This window comes from Teleopsis dalmanni, chromosome 2 (genome assembly GCF_002237135.1).
Source record: "Teleopsis dalmanni isolate 2A chromosome 2, ASM223713v2, whole genome shotgun sequence".
In the NCBI taxonomy this organism is placed as follows: domain Eukaryota; kingdom Metazoa; phylum Arthropoda; class Insecta; order Diptera; family Diopsidae; genus Teleopsis; species Teleopsis dalmanni.
In genome coordinates this window covers 63,964,349-63,982,765 of record NC_051847.1, presented here as the reverse complement: position 1 = coordinate 63,982,765, position 18,417 = coordinate 63,964,349, and the positions used below count along the sequence as shown (strand labels likewise).

Here is an 18,417-nt window from a genome sequence, read left to right as displayed (position 1 = left end):
ACACAATATATAATATGTGTATACAGAAGAAACCTGGTTTTGATAATATTATCATAGAACTCAATAACTAATTACTTTATTTACCGGTTTGGTTGAGATGCTGTGTTATTTTCCATCTTTAGGTTTGTAAATAATTTTAATGCTATTAAAGTCTAATGTCAATCATTATCAGTTGTCAATATGTTATGATTTTCGGAAAGCTTTGTTATTTTAACTAATCCCACAAATTAATAAATTTTATTTTATTTTCATTTTACTACAAATAAGCTCATCTTAGTACGCAGATTCTTCCAAAACTTTACATTTTTACTGCGCAAATTATTTATACTTAAAGTCCCTATTTCCGATTTATAGATTTGTTTGGGCCTTACGATATTTCTTTAATTATTCTTTTGTTTCTTTTTCCATATCACATCCCAAATCACGGCTAACCTTTATACTATTAGTATGAAATCCGTAGCCAAAAATTCATTTCGGATAGTTAAAAATCGAAATGGAGTCTTTTTTATTATAAAACAAATATAGCAATAGAGCTATATGCAGATTTTTAAACCATCCTTTGAATTTCTATTTCCTTTTTACATTATTTGTAATATTGGCATAGGCAGTTGTTTGAATTGAATGTTTACTTAAACCTGATAAATATAATCAAGAAGAAATAAGGATCCCTTCTATACACAGCGATTTAAATTCATAATTCAAGATATTGTTTTTGTAGATTGACTACTGAAATTTTTTCATACTCCTAATGAAACTTTCATTTTGCTATCAGAACTATTCAAATATTTTTTAGTGTCATAAAAATGATATTAAATATATTATTGCATCTATTATATATTTATTAATACTATCGCTATATATATGAACTTATACTAAATAAAAAAAAATACTTTTGAATATTGTATTCAACAGTCAAAACAGGTAAAAACTTTAAGTCGACATACTTTTTAATGCAGATTTAAACAAAATAAATACACTTTATCACTTTGGTCTTGTGAAGTCGGAATTTGATCTTACAACACTTACAACAGTGCTAGTCTATCACAAAATATTAAAATATCCTCACCAAGTCCACTGTATTGGCAATCTACTTATTACATTTTTCAAGTAAAACTTAAATTTGAATCACGCAAAGGTGATTCCTTAAATAACACTGGCCTACTAGTCCTATCTAGCTTACCCTTTCTACATGTAATATCTATAGCTCTCGTTCAAAAGAGTCCGATACACCTTAGAATCATTTATACCACTTATACATTCAATACACTTGGTATTCCTTTTCTCTACTAGCTGCATTGAATTTCATACGAGGAAATGTCTGCCTTCTGGTGATTACGTATGCATCTGGTTAGTTCTGCAACAGTTAAATTTTTTATCTATTTTTATGACTCCTTACAAAGAGGAATTAAGAAGGTTCTTAAGTTAATAAAGTATGTTTTTAGGTCGTCTTTTCATCTACTTATGAAATGTCTTTTGCAGTAATTGATTAATAAATAAATATTAAATAATAAGTAATATAATATAATATATAATATATATAATATAATAAATAATATAATAAAATTTCAAATAATTACTTAATTTACTTTGAAGAGGTTTTTAAATTAATTGAGAATAGTCTTAGACTTTTTTTTCAAATTCATCTAAAAATGAAATGTTTGTTAAACTAATTGACTAATAAAATTTTAAATAATCGCTTACCTAAATATCTGTTAATCGACAATTTATGCTACTCACAGAAGCCGTGTACCTATCTACCCAATTGAAAGACAGCTTTCAATTTCAACTTAACATTCATATTTCATCTTAATTGTAATATATGTTATTAATAATTTTAATACTACATCCCGATTTGTGCTCAAACATTAAGAAATAAATACGTAGCGAGCGTTTTTCTAAGTACGAATAGACGGTAATTGGAGATACCAAGTTCAGAGTGGCAAAACTGTTTCGAAAATTGGTTCAATCGAATGTAAAAATCTATTGACCATCATGAAGAATATTTCAAAAACCATTTTCATTGATTAACTTCTCAGTTTTTATTCTTAATTTCAATCAATACCAGCATAGTTATCGTAAGCTATTGCCTGAATAGTCAGATAGACAGATATAATATAACCCTAACAGATATAGGCAGATATAACCCTAACAAAGTTATCATCAACTATTTTCTGAGTACTGAGGAAATAATATCAACAGTGCTATCATAGGAGGTACTGCCACAATATAATAAACTTAAATCTATAATTGAATTCCAAACATCATTATTTTTATTAGCACAAATAATTTATAATGCCATATATTCTTAAAACTTTAAATTAACACAACGTTTTTCAACGTTTTACATTTTACTACACCTCCACCGTTGTAGTCTTTTTAGTTTTCTGGATCTTTTTTGTTTTTTTAAATATAACTTCTTATAATTTCTTAAGTTTCTTCTTAGTAATCAATAAGAAAAATTCCATTTTTATTCTTCAATCTTTAGATTTACATAGTGCTCCCTAACATTTTAATATTTTTTGTATTATGCCTCTATATCTTTATAGTTTTTCTTAACTCTCTGGGTCTACTAGAAGTCTGGTTTTTTGCGTTAGTTTATATAGTTAAATATAGATTCTTCATAAAAATCAATATCATAACTAATTAAAACTAATATAATATTTTTTCAAAACTAACATCAAAGTTGTTATCTAGTTGTTATCAATTTCAGTCTGTTGTACGAAGGGCTACATAGGATCCAAGACTAGGAAAGATAGGCTCTATACCTTCCGCTCAAAAAGTACTTGGATTTTGTAAATAAAACACAAATTTAAATTTTATTCCAAATTTATTTTATCTCCTTCAAAATATGCTCCTTCTGAAGCGATACACATATGCTAACGCTTAACCCAATCTTCCATACACTTTTCGTAGGCCCGTGCAGTATGGCTTTTAGTTCCTTCAGCGAATTCTCTTCTACCCATTCAATCGACTCAAAACGCTTACCACGAAGGGGCAATCACTAAATGCACTTAAGGTTGTCTCACATTAACAGCTGCTGTAAACAAACTAATTGACAGATGGCGCTCAAATTTGTACCATTTTTTGAAAAGGGTCTATTACTTAAGGAGTAGTTAACAAACAACAAAATACTTTTTGAGCAGAAGGTACTGTCTTTCATTAAAGAAAACTGACTTGAAGAAACACTAATCCGAAGAAGGGGCACAATAGATCTTTAGGATCATGTTTTTAATTACTGGTTTAAAATATATATTTTAAAATGCAATCGTCACAGAAACCTTTACTATTTTTCTTTAAATTCTTGTTTTTATATACTTTTTTGTTTTTGGCTTTCAGCTTGTATTATGCATGTCCAATACTGAAAAAAAATGTGGTAAAAGATGGCTTATAATATAATTATTTTATACATTGTTCTTATAATTGCCTCACAGATAATCCACTCACATGTTCATGTGAGTTAACTTGGTTTCCAAAGTTATTGCAGGATTTAAAGAACAAAGATGATGAAATGGCGCAAAAGAAGAAACCACTCTGTCATATGCCAATGGAGAATCGGGAATATTATGTGCAAGCAATGCCATTGGAAAAAATGCACTGTGCTGGACAAAATGTTGGACCTTCAAGGTCTAGTGGTGTCCTATGGCGTATCGTACAAGTAAATATATTGGCTAACTTTATGATTAGCCTGATGGGAATGTGGCATTAGAAATATAGAAGAAGATTTGCTAATGCATATAATCTATTTATAAGAGTTACGACAACTAAACATATCATATTATCATAGATACGTGTACTGCTTCTATTGCTTCTATTTGAGAGTTAATAACTCCATTATAATACTATCATCATATACACTTTATTATTATATATACTCATATATATTGAGTTTTCATATATTGTATTCAAGATATTTTTGAAAAATTATTGAAAAATGTGTGTGTAGTTTAAGATAATCTGTGTCTGTTGTCATTTTTGATAGCCTCTTTTCATTGTTTCTGAGAACAAAATTTTTTTTCAATTTAATATATATAATATAAGGCTTTTTAAAATATCGTTGTTGTGTGAAATACAATCATTTTGGTTTATGCAAAAACTGCAAAAATTATATATTTCTTTATAGATGTCTACTCTAAATATTTATTAAATATATATATTGAAAGTAATATATAGTTAAATTACTTTTGCAATGCTATCTATACAAGTTCAAAAATGCAAAAACATCTAATAATTATAATAATAAATTATATATACAATGATTTCTTATTACTGTGAACAAATATGTTATTTCCAGAACTGATTAAAGTAGTTTGTACTCATTATTTGCACAGATAAACGTTCTGCAAGTAAAATTTGAAACGGAATTGAAATGAAGTTGAATTCTTATTGAGAAAAGAATAAATTAATCATAAACATAGAACGGTTTTGAAACATTGAAATAATTTCTATGTTTTTGAAACATAGAAATATTTTCTATGTTTTTGGAACATAGAAATAGTTTCTATGATTTGAAACATAGAAATATTTTCTATGTTTTTGAAGCATAGAAATAGATTCTGTGTTTTTGGAACATAGAACTATTTTCTATGTTTTTGAAGCATAGAAATAGTTTCTGTGTTTTTGGAACATAGAACTATTTTCTATGTTTTTGAAACATAGAATTGTTTCTAGAATTGTTTCTATGTTTTTGAAATCAATAAAAAAAAATAATAATATAAAAATAATTACTATGGAAAAATATTAATTCAAAAATAAAGAAATAAATATATATATATAAATTATAACGTGAATTTTTGCTATATATATAAAAAACAAAAACAATGTTGAATTAAGTTTTAATTATAAATGTTAAGCTGCTTTCAAAAGTTAAAAAAAAAAATCATTAAAATGTTGATTAAAATAAAAAAAAATTAAAATAAAACATATCAAAAAGTAACGAAACATATCATTTGTGCCATAAAAAGGCCGAAACCACAAATTTATACAATTAAATACGGAAAAAGTCTTATGCTTATAGATTTTTATATTAATTTATTTAAATGAAACAAACACAAAAAAAAAATGTTTCAAATTTATGGAAATTTAAAATTTTATGTGTGACTAAAACTTATTTTAGGGTCAGTTTCAATTGTTTTAGTGGCAGTCTGCCGAACTGTCGAAAATCATTTCAATTATTTACACTACTTAGTAAAGCAATTTATATACATGATTTTTATTCTCAAAAAAAAAGCTATGAAAACTATAAAAACTAAAAACAATAATTATTACTCAGATAAGTATTAAAAATTAATTGATATTTTTTATATGAATGTTGAATTAATAAAAAAATAATATTTCCAAAATAACCGAAACTGTTGACTGCAATATTGAAAGGGTCAGAGTCAATATTTGACAGTTGTTATTTTACAAAATATTGTTATCGATAAATATTGTTTTCGATACATTAATTTTTATGTGAAAAATTTATATTGAAATCTGTTTTGTAAAATCTTTTTTTTCTTTTTGAATTTTTGAAAATATTTTAAAATAAAGAACAACTTTAGTCTGTTTTCAGTGTTTTCTTTTCAGATTTATTTGTAAATAATTGTCATATCGGGCTTGCGACGATATCGTACTACTAGTCCTCCCTAATCTAAGGAAGAAATTTACATTTCTACAATAGAGCGATTTTTAAATGCGTTAAAAATCCACATTTTTAATACAAAATCAATTATATAGCTAAGATCCTACATTTCTTTAACACTTATTCTCTGGACGCAATCAGCAAAGCACTGAGCTGGTATCAATACCGATTTACTAAGTGCTAACTGTGACACAAGTAGTAATTTACATCTATATTTTTGGTAAACTTTAGAGGTGGATAAAAATTTACATCTCCAATCACCATCACCAATTTATTAAGTCTCCGTCGTGAATACGAAATTCACATTTTGTATCAAATCTTATTTATAGGTGCATAGAAATCTACATATCTAACTTTCCACTGTTCCTATCAAATAAATTTATTGTAGGGCTTGACCTGGGATCCGGCGAACGAAACTTCGGCGGAAAAGGTTCGTTACAGAACTTAAATAAAATAATACAAGACAAAAATATTGTCAGAATAAGATTATTATAATCTGGTAGATGATTTCATAGAATTTATTTATTTATTTTTTAATACTTGGGCATAACACTTGATGCAAGTTTTCGGTGGTGTCATCATGTAAAAAAAAAACGTCAAAAACTAAATCTTAAGTTCAACTCAATTAAGTAACCATACTTGAACCAAATTCTGTTATGTCAATCGAACATTAGCTAATAGTATCCAAGCAGGTATTATGTCCACTTTAGGCCTACGGAACTCAACTCAGGGGTTGCACGTCTTAGTCAAATAGGCGAATAGTCCAACCATATCAAAACAACATCCTAAGAACAATTACCAATGCTCCATGGTATTGTCCATAACAGCGACCTTCATTATAACTTTGACATTTCGACAGTCGCCGCAATAATCAGGCTTCAGGTTCCGGAACATAAAAAAAGATGAAGTTCACTGCAACACAGATGTTTCATCACTCTTTCAAACATAAGATATCGTACGACGGCTTAAGAGAACCAAATCGTCTGACTTAATTAATTAAATTACATATTAATCATTATACTATAATATTACAGATAAGGATTAATATCGACTATTTTAAGTCCCCGATGTTAAAATATTGCTAATTAGTTTTTATTTTTAACTAGGCGTAATTGAATAAAATAATAAAACAAAAAAAAATTATTTTTTGAATATGTTTTCTGGCATATGTCCGCCGTGGCTACGAGTTACATGGTCCATTCGATCAGTCCAATTTTTAACTATTTTTTGCAAATGTTGCCGTACGGCATCAGTGGTGGCATTAGCATTGGCTTCCAATGCTTCAAGAGTTGCTGGTGTGGCGGCATACACCAATGACTTAAGATTGCCCAATAACAAGTGAGCGAGAGGTGTTAATTTGCATGAACGAAGGGTCGGTCGACATTTGAGCGACCGTGTTACAAAGCAGCACCCATTTCATAGTCGGTTATCTAGCAGTTTCTCCTCAACAGTATTTTTCCTCATCGAAAAACGATATTTAATGATCATATGAATTTTTTTTCCATTATTTTAAAAATTATAAAATTGCTCTCACCAAAATCACTGTGAACAGCTTACCTATTATCAGAATATTATTTGAAGGATAATACTTTCTTTTCACAAATCTTATACTCCAATATATATGTCAATCCGGAAGGTAATGAAGTGGTGTGACATATGTTATACATTTACAACAACTTAAATAATATTAAAAAAAATGTAAGCTCATGATAGCCCCTCACCGAAAACGACTGTTTCGATCACTTTGTGGCTTTTATGTATAAATTTGTGCCACCATGCATTACTAAGTATATCCTAAGTCTCTCTGAAATTATTTTTTCTTTGCTATTACTTTTACAGACGGTTCTGGGAAAAATTCCGTCTTGCAACTGTTATTGACTTAAGAATCACACCATCAATAATTTTAAAACCTTTTTTATGTTTATTTTTTGGTCTTGAGAGATGTGTTTCTGAATTTCTCCTTCGAGAATAGATTTCTCTAATAAATTAACTTATAATTTATAAGAATAGCATTATTTTTTATAAGCGATCAATATATATCGGTAGATTAGCTGCTGTTTAAATAATTAATATTAACCATCGGATGAATTTCTAAATTTTTCATTTCATTTTTATTCTTGAAAATTGGTTATGGAGAGAGATACGCTGAAAATATCAATATATTTAAAGGATTTGAACAGATTATAGTATTCTTAAGAAAAACATTTACTACTGAAAAGCCTTATTAGTATCAAAATCATAATAGAAAAGTTCGGCAATATGTTTAGTATATTTATATTTATTTTAATTCTTATTTTCATTTTATTAACAATTATTTGTCAAGTTGGCTTCTTTTTCATAAAATAAAGAGTTTTTGGTGTCATAAATCCATTAAATGGACTTGCTATTGGAACTGTATATGCGCCCATATTAGGAAATGCTAGCAAATCTCCGCAGTTTAAATTAGGCAAATATAAATTGTCCGATATCTGAAATGAAAAGTATTTTAATAATAATAAATTAAGCAAGGTAAATTTAATTTTATTATATAAAATATAATTAAAAACACTAAAATTTCAAACTGGAATTAAAGCCCCCCCATGAACAGCTAACATCGTAAGGTATAATTGCAAGTTTTATTGCAGACTGGAAAACCAGGATGCAGTCAAAGAGTATATATAAAATCAAGAGCAGTTATCACTCTGCTGTTTATATGTCATTTAAATAAATGTCGGCGACATCAGAATTGCGAGGCCCCCTTTATAACCCAGTTGTAAACTTTCAAGTTACATTGTTGAAAGTTTTATTGCTAATCAAATTAAAATAAATATATTTTCCTCCTCTTAGCCTCACTCAATTTTTTTTTAAATTATATCATAATTTGCGCCAACTGATATTTTTGCTTCAGTTTATAGAATTTCCAATGGAGATAGTCTCTCTTGGATCATCATACTTTTCTCGTACGTCTTAATCAATTTTAATTTTTAAAAGCTTCTTTCCATCGAAGCTATACTGACTGGAACTGTGAACATGAATCTGGTTAATATATAAACATTCGGGAATACTTCGAATATGGTTAACGCCAATATCAAACCAAATTGTTCATAATATTTATTAAGTGCTTAGAATCCACAGTCGGTAACTTTTTGAGAGGCCCCAGTGGGCGCGAGGCCGGCATCGCTGACGCCTAGCGACGCTACTGTGTTTGCTTCTTATAATTTGAGTTCTGATGTTCACAAATGAAAATTACTCTTTTAAATAACAAAAGAATATCAGAGATAGCAATATTCGTATTTTCCCTTAAACATCTTTTAAGGTAAAGATCATTGCAAAAGCAAATAATGACACAGACAGACCAAGTCTGCTACAAACTAAAGCATTACTAAACGAAAATATATATAAAAAGAACATAAACTCAAATATACAGATGTATGTATATAATATATTTGTATGTATAGTTGTAGCAAATTTTGGAGTAATTGCTTTCATAGTCTTTTGTTACATATGTTAAATAAATAAAACTTAAATTTAATTCTCATTCACTTTAATTAACTTTGTTTATATTTATCTAACATAAGCTTATACTAATAAATAGTTTCTTTAATAGAAGTTTCTCCATCTGAATATACTATATTTTTGGGTCCTATGCAACGCCACAATTTACTTTTAACTTTGAACACCAGACTAGTTTAATTCTAAATATGATGAATAAAGGAGATATTCAAACACTTCAGTTATTCTATAACGTAGTTTAAGGCACGCTTTCATTATGCCAAGAAAACCGTAACCATAATTTCTACGACTGATAGTACAATCATCGCCTTTATTTTACATAACTTCTCCAATCCATAATAAAATTGGATTACGCGAGAAACCAGTTAATTTTTTTAGAATAAGTTAAAAATTAGTTATCTTGCTTGTTAGCAAATTAACCTAGAAATCTAATAACAGGCTGCTTTTCTGCGAGAAAGAGCACCATACCAAAGTTATAGAAACGAACCAGTTCCTCTTAACTCTAAGAGTGTAACTTCTTTCGGCTACAAACAATTTTTCTCTTAGAGACTACATTGTGCAGTAATTTAGTCCACAATAAGGCTCCAGTCCACAAAATTTAGTGAGTGATTCAGTCTTTGTGAAGTTATCATTCCATTGAATCCCTTTGTGACCAATATTATAATGTGGAAATTCTCGTAATGTATTCCAGAGGTAATGCTTTGCTGTTATATATTTTTCTATAATGTCGGCAGAAGCCACTTACAGTTAATTTCATTTATATTTCTTTAATATTTAAATATCTACAAATAGCTTTTTGATGCACACATTACTCCGTGTCAAGATATTTCAATACTGTAACCATGAATGGTTAAAACCTTTGGATTAATGTGTCTTATTAGCATAATATATAGCCACGCAGCGTGTATATTTAAAACGGATGGACCTATCTCAACTCCTGAGAGACATTTATAAGTTTACCCTAGAAACAAATCTTACCAAAAGATTGTTACATTCTTAACCAACATAATAGAGTATATTTAAATCTATTTTTCGAAGTCTCACTGACTACATAACTGTTGGAGATACTTTTTAAGGGTACTTCCATCATTGACGAAAAATTACAATATCATAAGAAACTAGGCAAAGAAACTAGATATGTATTTATAAAAAATAATATATGAAATATGTATAGGAATTTTTTATGGAACTCTAATTACTTGTTATGACCAGTAATAGCTCTATATGTATAGCTATTAAATATTGATGAATTATAGTTTTTTATATTAAGATTATAAGAAGGGCAAAAATTTTAAAATTTAGAAATTTATCAATTTACCTTGTCTAGAGCATCACAGGTAGGTCCCCAAAGTAATGTTTTAAATGTGGGTAATCCTCCTTCACTATCATTCTGAAATGTAAGAATAATATAATTTTATTTTAAAAATAAAAATATTATTACAAATTGTTGATAATAAGTAAAAAAACTCATAACATGTCGTTATTTTATGTTATTTATTTTAATTTTTTTAATTAAGTTCATTAAAGTTCTAATAGAACACAAATTGGTATATTTGTTTTAATGTTTAAATTGATTAAAATTAATAATGTAATCTTTGCTCTACATCCATTAAATAAAGATTGTAGTCATTAACTTGAATTTCTCTATTTTCAACTCAGAAAGTCTTCAACTTTAATACCATACTATACAGAGAGAAAAAGATGACCAAACACTATATAGAAATGCTATTTTTTTTTAATTAAAACTCGATATCATTTTATAAACCATTTTAATAGACTCTATTAAATTCATATTCTCAAATACTTACCAACATATGCGTTGCTGTGACTTCGTGATGATCATACAGAATACAATTAAAAGACCCATAAACTCCATCATTAATATAGTACATTTTAGTGTCCAGTTTTCCAGCATTTCGAACTTCACGCTTAGCATGAATTTTACAAATGAGCGTGTATGCAGCGGCTACATAAAATCGTCCAGGTTCGGCTATAACTTTGATTTTCTCACTTGAAAAATATCTACCTAACGCGACATTTATGATATTCGATATCTATAAAATTAATTTTAATTTTCATAATTTTTCATTTTATTGTTAATATAAGGACTTACTGTTAAAAATTTTGTATCATCACTTCCTGGAAAACCTCCACCGATATCGAGTAAATTCATATTGAAACCAAGCATTTCACCAAAGTTAAATATATTTTTAGCTGTCATTATAGCACGATTGTAGGCAGCAAATTCATTACAACCGGAACCAACATGGAAACTTGTACCACAAACCTTTGTTAACAAAAGATTTTAAAAAATTGCTAAATGGATACAAAATAAATTATTGCTATAGTAAAAAATGGTAGTGCTATCTACAAGCACTTTTAATGATCTAGATTAAGTTTCATTATAGAAAAAACTGTACTCATTTTTAAGTAAATATTATTATTATGTTGAAGCTGTTTCAGCCAGTGCACTTAAGCACTTTTACTCTTTCTTAACTCGAGGTATTTTCAAAACACCTCTTTACACCTTGACTAGATTATTGTTTATTACTTTATCAGACTAAGCAATAATTGAACTCAGATCTGCAGTACCTCCCCGAGGAGCCTGTAATCATTTTGAGATTGATAACGTGGTGTTGATAAGTCTGTCAGTTTTCGCAAATAATTTCAAGGCTCTATCCTTTATGTATTTTTTGATGGAATCAATCTTGATGTCCCTCAGGATGTCATTCGTCCTAATGTACCATGGAACTTTGAAAAGTCTTCTCAGAGCAAGTAATTTTCCATTCATTTTCCATTCAATTTTCCATTCAACACTAAATTTTAAAAGCTGATGTGTGTACTTAATACTTGCTATACTTGCTTAGCCAAGATCTAAGCAAATTATTTTCTAAGCAAATTTTAAAAAACTTGATTGTGTGAAACAAGATCGGAACAACAACATCGGAAAATATCCATTTTCCCAATAAATAGCAAATTTGGTACGTCAGGCACAGAAACCTGCTTGAGGGACGATATACCTATAGAACACTATTTAGTACACTAAATAGTCGGATCATTAAGCCGATGTCTACTGAACATAATTATTAATTAATTGAAAACAAATTGAGAATATTAATGCTCTCAATGCTCTCTCATTAGATACTCTCAAGTAAAAGACACGACATAAGACTATGTTATTATAAATCAAAAATATGCTGTACATAATCCTAACTAGAATATAAGAGGGTTCGAAAACTTTTATAATTGTGACTTTTGTCAAATCAAATCCACCGAATAATGAATAAGGAATAATGTGTTAGATCGAGGAAGTGTTACGAATCTTTAAAATATCTGTGGATTCTATTCTTTTTAAATAGATCTAATAGTAATTGTTAGAAATATTATTGGTTATGAATTGCATATTTTTGAACGCATATTTTAAGCTGGATAAAAAAGTCATATTTACATTTAAGTCCAAACTCTTTGCAAGTAACATAAGCGCAGTGGCGTCATTTTCAGCATCGCAACCGAACTTATTGCCAAGCGGACATTGAGCATTTTTTGCTTCACAACGGAAGCGTATAACTAACCTAAAAAGTTAAATAATTGCATTGTAATTAACTAAACGCAATAAATAAAAATTTTAAAGTTATATACTTAGATTCTGGATAATGTTTATAGAGTTTATAGATTTCAAACTCATTATCAACTGTGCCAGTTTGAACATTTTTCTCCTTGGCAAATTCTATATGTGACAGTGGCTTACAAGGGTTAGCAAAAATTATATGTTCCGGATTAACCCCAAAGTCCAATACCTGTTGATAATATATATTATTTATCAGAAATTAAAATCAAATTGAATAGATCTAAAATACCTGCTTTATTTCGTTTTTAGAAGCACAATCGAAACTAGCACCAAGTTCAGCTAATGTTTTGACAATATATGGATTATCATTACATTTCACAGCTAATATAAATACGATTCTTTTAGTGAGAAAATTCTTTATGTATAAATATTTTCTAATCTACTAATTAATTATATTCAATTTAAAATTTCATATAATTAAAATATAATATTAAGACATCTTTTTAACTTATTATTTCTTTTATTATTTCACCTACCATAATGTGGATGAATGCGTGGTAAATTTTTCTGCCAGATATCATGTTTATTAACTATATTTGTAAGATCGCAAATATTTAGGGACTCATCAATTTCTTGTAAATTAATTTCTTTTAAAATATTTTTAATATTTAAATCATCCTCATAATAATTAATTTCATCAAACTTATACATTTTTTTATTGATAATTAAAACACACTTTACTTGCTCGAGTTAAAATTTGAACTGATATGAAATTGAGAGACGAATAGAGTTCAACTCATGTTTGACTAATAAACCAGTGCCGGACTTATTCATCGGAGTTGTCGAATATGTGAAGTGAGTAAAAGTATCATATTTTTTCTTTATTGCTTCTCTTTCTGTATGTCAGAAATAATTAAATAAGATTTCATAAGTCACCTATGAATATTAAGAATATTAATGATTTAAATCATTAGTAGTAATTCTAATGTAACACACGTTTCTACTTCAATTTCTGAAATTTAAAATAAGAAGCTATCTTTAATATCTACTCTTGCTAAGTAAATACTCAATCTACCTTATGTGTGTATATGAATGAAAACGCAAAGTTCTGGTGCACATTGGTGTTTTTATGGAGCTGTACCTATGACTTCCGGTATGTATTCCCCGGGAGACTTTTAAGCAAAGTACTAACCTCAACATTCTTCAGCTACCTCATATGGAAATCACTTATATCATATTTAACTTCTCGGTCAACATGACCTTTACAGAAAAAGATTAGATCATGCGAACCCATTAACAGGAACAGCGTGAATAATGCAAGATTTAATGTTATCCATTCGGGTCACTTCTGTATAGAAAACCACTCAAAGAACTACGCTACCATTTTAATATTCTTTGCAGAAGTTGTGGAAACTAACAACAAAAAAAGTAATTAAGCTTTTCGTCTATCATTACCCAACTTTTGCATCCAGTAGACACAGGTTTTAAGGAAATTAGATGTTTGATAGCTTGATAGACTATTTATTTGTAATAACAGAAGTAACTATAAATTACATAAATTCAAGGGATTGACATTAGTTTCTATCACTTAAAATTTTTTTTACAACTGGTGAAAAAAAGCGAATATTTATAAAATATGGGAAGTGCAAGCATATCTGTTGACCTGTCACTATACCCAACCAATCCACCATGTTTATCTTACTCGAAAGAATATGTGACAACTCTCACAGAACTATAAGTTTAAAAGCTTAATAGTGGATCAAAAACTGGGTTTAGCACAACATACTTCCTGATGAGACCTAATTAATTTATTATAGTCAGCTTACTGTGTTACATTTTTCACCTACTGACTTATGACTGCACTATCTTATCTTTTATAGCGATTGACGCTAAAACAATCTTTCAAAACTCTAATATTAAATTATTCATTTACTTTTCAATATTATCGTTTCTAAATTTACTAGATTTTGGCTTTACCATTCGCATTTGAATGTGATTTTTGGATTTTATTAGTTCTGTTAGTTTTGATACACCTAGCGGTTCTAAAAATAGTCTTTGAATTCTTATTATTATTGTTCGCAAGACTTTATTGTGAAAACCCTAAGTTCAATATTCGCTTCTGAATATTTTGACAATTTACAATCAAACAAAAATTGTAATATTTATCAGTGAAATCAATTCTGTGAATTGTTTTTTTTTCATTTCACATATTAACAACAAATCCATATGTCAATAGCATTAAAGATGCGACCTATTTCATTTTTAAAATTTGAAGATAGACAAAAATATCCCATAAATCTTATCAGTAAAATTGTAAAATATTATTTATTCAGAAATCATCCGCTAATATTGCTAACACAATGAATACTTATTAATATATATATAACGTGTGCATGTCTATATAAACTACATAGAAATTATAATTGGGGAACTAAGGGGAAATACCAAGAGTGACAAATATTGTTTTTAATAACATTATTGGTAACTATAATTTCTTTTTTATATTCATTAATTAATTATTGCCAAAGTTTAATTTTAAATTAAATTATCGAGTAATTTTATTATGTTATATATAGACAATATAACAATACTTTATATTAATAACAGTCATCTATAATTTACAATTATAATATTGATCGTCCTGGTCCTCATACCTCAGTTTTTGGGCGTTACGAGTGTAGAAGCTTCGTCATTGATGTAAGATGGAAACTCGTTCTATATATGTATTGAATACCTTTTGTATTTCTTGCTTGACTAAAAGCCTTTCAAGATCTCTGTATATGTGAGAGCTTCGAACTTACAAAAGAGTATTAAACTATTATACCAACTTTATTTGTTTTTAACTTTATATAATATTATTCTTATAATTTTTTTTTAATTTTTAGTTTTTAGCTTTTAGTACTTACCGTTTGTTGGAATATGAAGTAATAATAAGGGGTCCGTAATGTATGTAAATAAATAAATGAAAAAAGATATGACGGATACTTTGCATTTTTTTTTTAAATTTCTTTCTCTATTTGTCTTGAATACTTTTTGTATTTCTTGCGCAAATAAAAGACTTTCAGGATTCCTCTATATGTGAAAGCTTCTAACATACTAAAGAACCTTAAACTATTATGAAAAATATAATATTGATTGTAATATATTGATTGTAATATAGATTGAAGTTGATGGTGCAATAAGAAGGGATTCCCTAATATATCTAAATAAAAAAAAATAAATTAAGGAAATGATAGATACTTAGCATTTTTTGCAAAATTTCACTTTTTAGGGTTTTTACATCATTACCCTCATGTCTATCGGTTCTTTAATTGTTACTATAAAATATTCAAGTGCACTTAGCAAGAGGAACCAGATATCTTCTCTAGATTAGAAAACTAACTCTATTACTTCTTTAAAACTTTTTTCATGGTTATTTATATTTATTATTTTTCCATAATTTTTAGAACTGAAAGAATTAATATTATTTCAATATTATATTAAAACATATATATATTCTATGTAAATTGTAAATTGTTATAAATTTGACACGAACGGAAAAACATTAGGGTGTACCTAAAGTAACATTTTAATAGATTAAATTTAAAATTTTAAAGCGTAAGCATTTGAATTAAAAGCTAAATTTTTCAATATTTCTTTCTGAAAAATACTTTCCTAATAACAAAGCCAAATGTAGATACTACTCGTACTATTTCTTATAAAGTTTTTATATTACAGTTATTACAAGACTAATGTATGGAACCAAAATGTTTCTGTACGTTAAATATACCATAAAATTAACACGTTAACCATTACGTATTATTTGAAATATTTAGGATATTTAGGAAAAATACCCATATGAACAACATTAATATACCGGACATTACAATTCTGTAAAAAACTAAGACAGGTGTTGCATTCTATGCGAGTCACGTAATCTACTTCAGTATTTTTATATAATTTTTAGCAAAAATACAGATGTTAAGATGAATAGAATCAATTATATTGTAATATAAATTGAAGTTAGAATCAAAAATCCTATAAAAAAGAGGAGGATGGACGGAGTGAAAATACTATTTTTCTGAATTTATAAATTTTTAATTTTGAATTAAATTTTGAATTTTTTTTATAATATAATTTTATATAAAAGAACAATTAACGCAACCGCTATTATTTTTGCGATGCTTCCTTTTCATTTTCATAATAAAAGATATTGCAAAAACAGTAGAAAAATGATACCCTTTAGTTTCTATAAAACTACAGTAAACCATATCGCATACTTTCTTTTACCTACATATATGGAGCAATATACCAACTGCTGATAGTGTTATTATTGAAAACTTTCCTGATAACGCAAGCATTTAGCAGTTATTTTTATTTAAACTTTAACAGGGACAAGATTAAATTACTTATTGTTTGAGAAAAGAGCGAATCAAGCCCAATGAGACGAAGCCTGACCCAACAATACTCATTCTTAATCAAAAAACATGCCCATTCTTCAAAATCAACGGTGTTACCACATTACCTCAATAGAAAATCAAAATAAAAACCGTATATACTCTCAAAACGGTATTAGGTATTCAGCTTTAAAATCAGAAATCTGTACTTAAAAATATATTGACAAACACAACCATTTATCAACAGCTCAGTGCTAAGCTATCTTAAAACCGATCTGGATATACAAAATACAGCTAGAGATTACTGCAACAATATCTATTTGAAATCTTGTAATATTATTTTAACAAAAAATTACTAACAACTAAATTTATCACAATTTTAAAGTTTATATTATTTAACAACTAATAATGAATGTATATTTTTGGACTTAAAAATTAACTAAAATTAAAAAATGTGGTGCATGGCGCAATGTAAGGGTCCATCCGAAGCCTTCACGTTGTACAATATTTACGGCGAACAGACTTTTAAAAATGTTAAGGGGTTATCAAGAAGTCATATTTCTCTCTATTGATAGTTATAAAATGGATGCTACAACGAATAACCTACAAAACATCTAGAAAACTTATAATTTTAGTTAATACAAAATATAATTAATATATTATATATATAATACAATCTAATCTAGTAACTATAATATAATATGAGGCCTATACTCCAGGAGGAGAAGAGGACTATTATAAGTAGGTAATTGTATAACATAATCAATATAAAAATATATTTAATATAAAAAATTTTATATATATTAACCATTTTATTCCCCTGTCATATATATGTAAAGCAAAACTATTACTTATATGAATGGCATCATTTGTTTAACTTAAGTTTGCCATTTTACAATATATTTCGCTTAACAATTGTTGAACGTGTAAAAATTGAAAAAATGTGAACTAGAAAAATTGCATTTCATTAGTGATTAGACTTATTGTTTGTTTGCTGAATATGTCAACAAACACAATAACATACCTGCGGTAGTGATAATAGTTAAAATTCACAAGTAATTTTCGAAAGTCTATTGCACCCACAAAAAGTCAATGTATGGTGTGGCATTCAATATTGCGGTTTGTCGGGCCTGTATGTAGAACCACGACCGATCCATGGACAAAACTCCAAGTAAAAAAATTAAATAAAAATAAACTGGGTTATGTGAATAAAAAATATTAAATTACGCGATTAGCGAACTTGTAGAGAAACATTTGCATAGCTTCTTTGTAAAATTGCACCCATAAAAGGCGCTTTACATATAGTAAGTTAAAAAAATATGCATAACAGATGTCTCTACAAAAAGAATAGCTTTGAAACA

At 27.8% G+C, this 18,417-nt stretch overlaps 2 protein-coding genes across 4 annotated transcripts in view; one reads left to right on the top strand and one right to left on the bottom strand.

Annotated features, from left to right (window-relative positions):
• The window catches only part of LOC119680861 (leucine-rich repeat-containing protein 15), a 30,094-nt gene that overhangs the window by 11,452 nt on the left and 225 nt on the right, over positions 1 to 18,417 (top strand). For 2 of the 3 annotated variants that reach the window (XM_038093867.1, XM_038093865.1), the window contains one exon: positions 3,432 to 3,850. In XM_038093867.1, the coding sequence (XP_037949795.1) occupies positions 3,432 to 3,706 (275 nt within the window). In that variant the 3' untranslated portion in view covers positions 3,707 to 3,850. Of the gene's footprint in view, positions 1 to 3,431; positions 3,851 to 18,417 lie in introns of those variants that run through there. The other variant, XM_038093866.1, reaches the window with a different exon arrangement.
• On the bottom strand, positions 7,916 to 13,391 carry LOC119680862 (ornithine decarboxylase 1-like). Its single transcript, XM_038093868.1, has 8 exons — positions 13,217 to 13,391; positions 12,970 to 13,061; positions 12,752 to 12,909; positions 12,561 to 12,684; positions 11,226 to 11,399; positions 10,921 to 11,166; positions 10,431 to 10,502; positions 7,916 to 8,088 (listed from the first exon to the last, which is right to left on the bottom strand). The coding sequence occupies exons 1-8, from the start codon at positions 13,389 to 13,391 to the stop codon at positions 7,939 to 7,941; spliced, it is 1,191 nt and encodes a 396-aa protein (XP_037949796.1). The 3' UTR covers positions 7,916 to 7,938.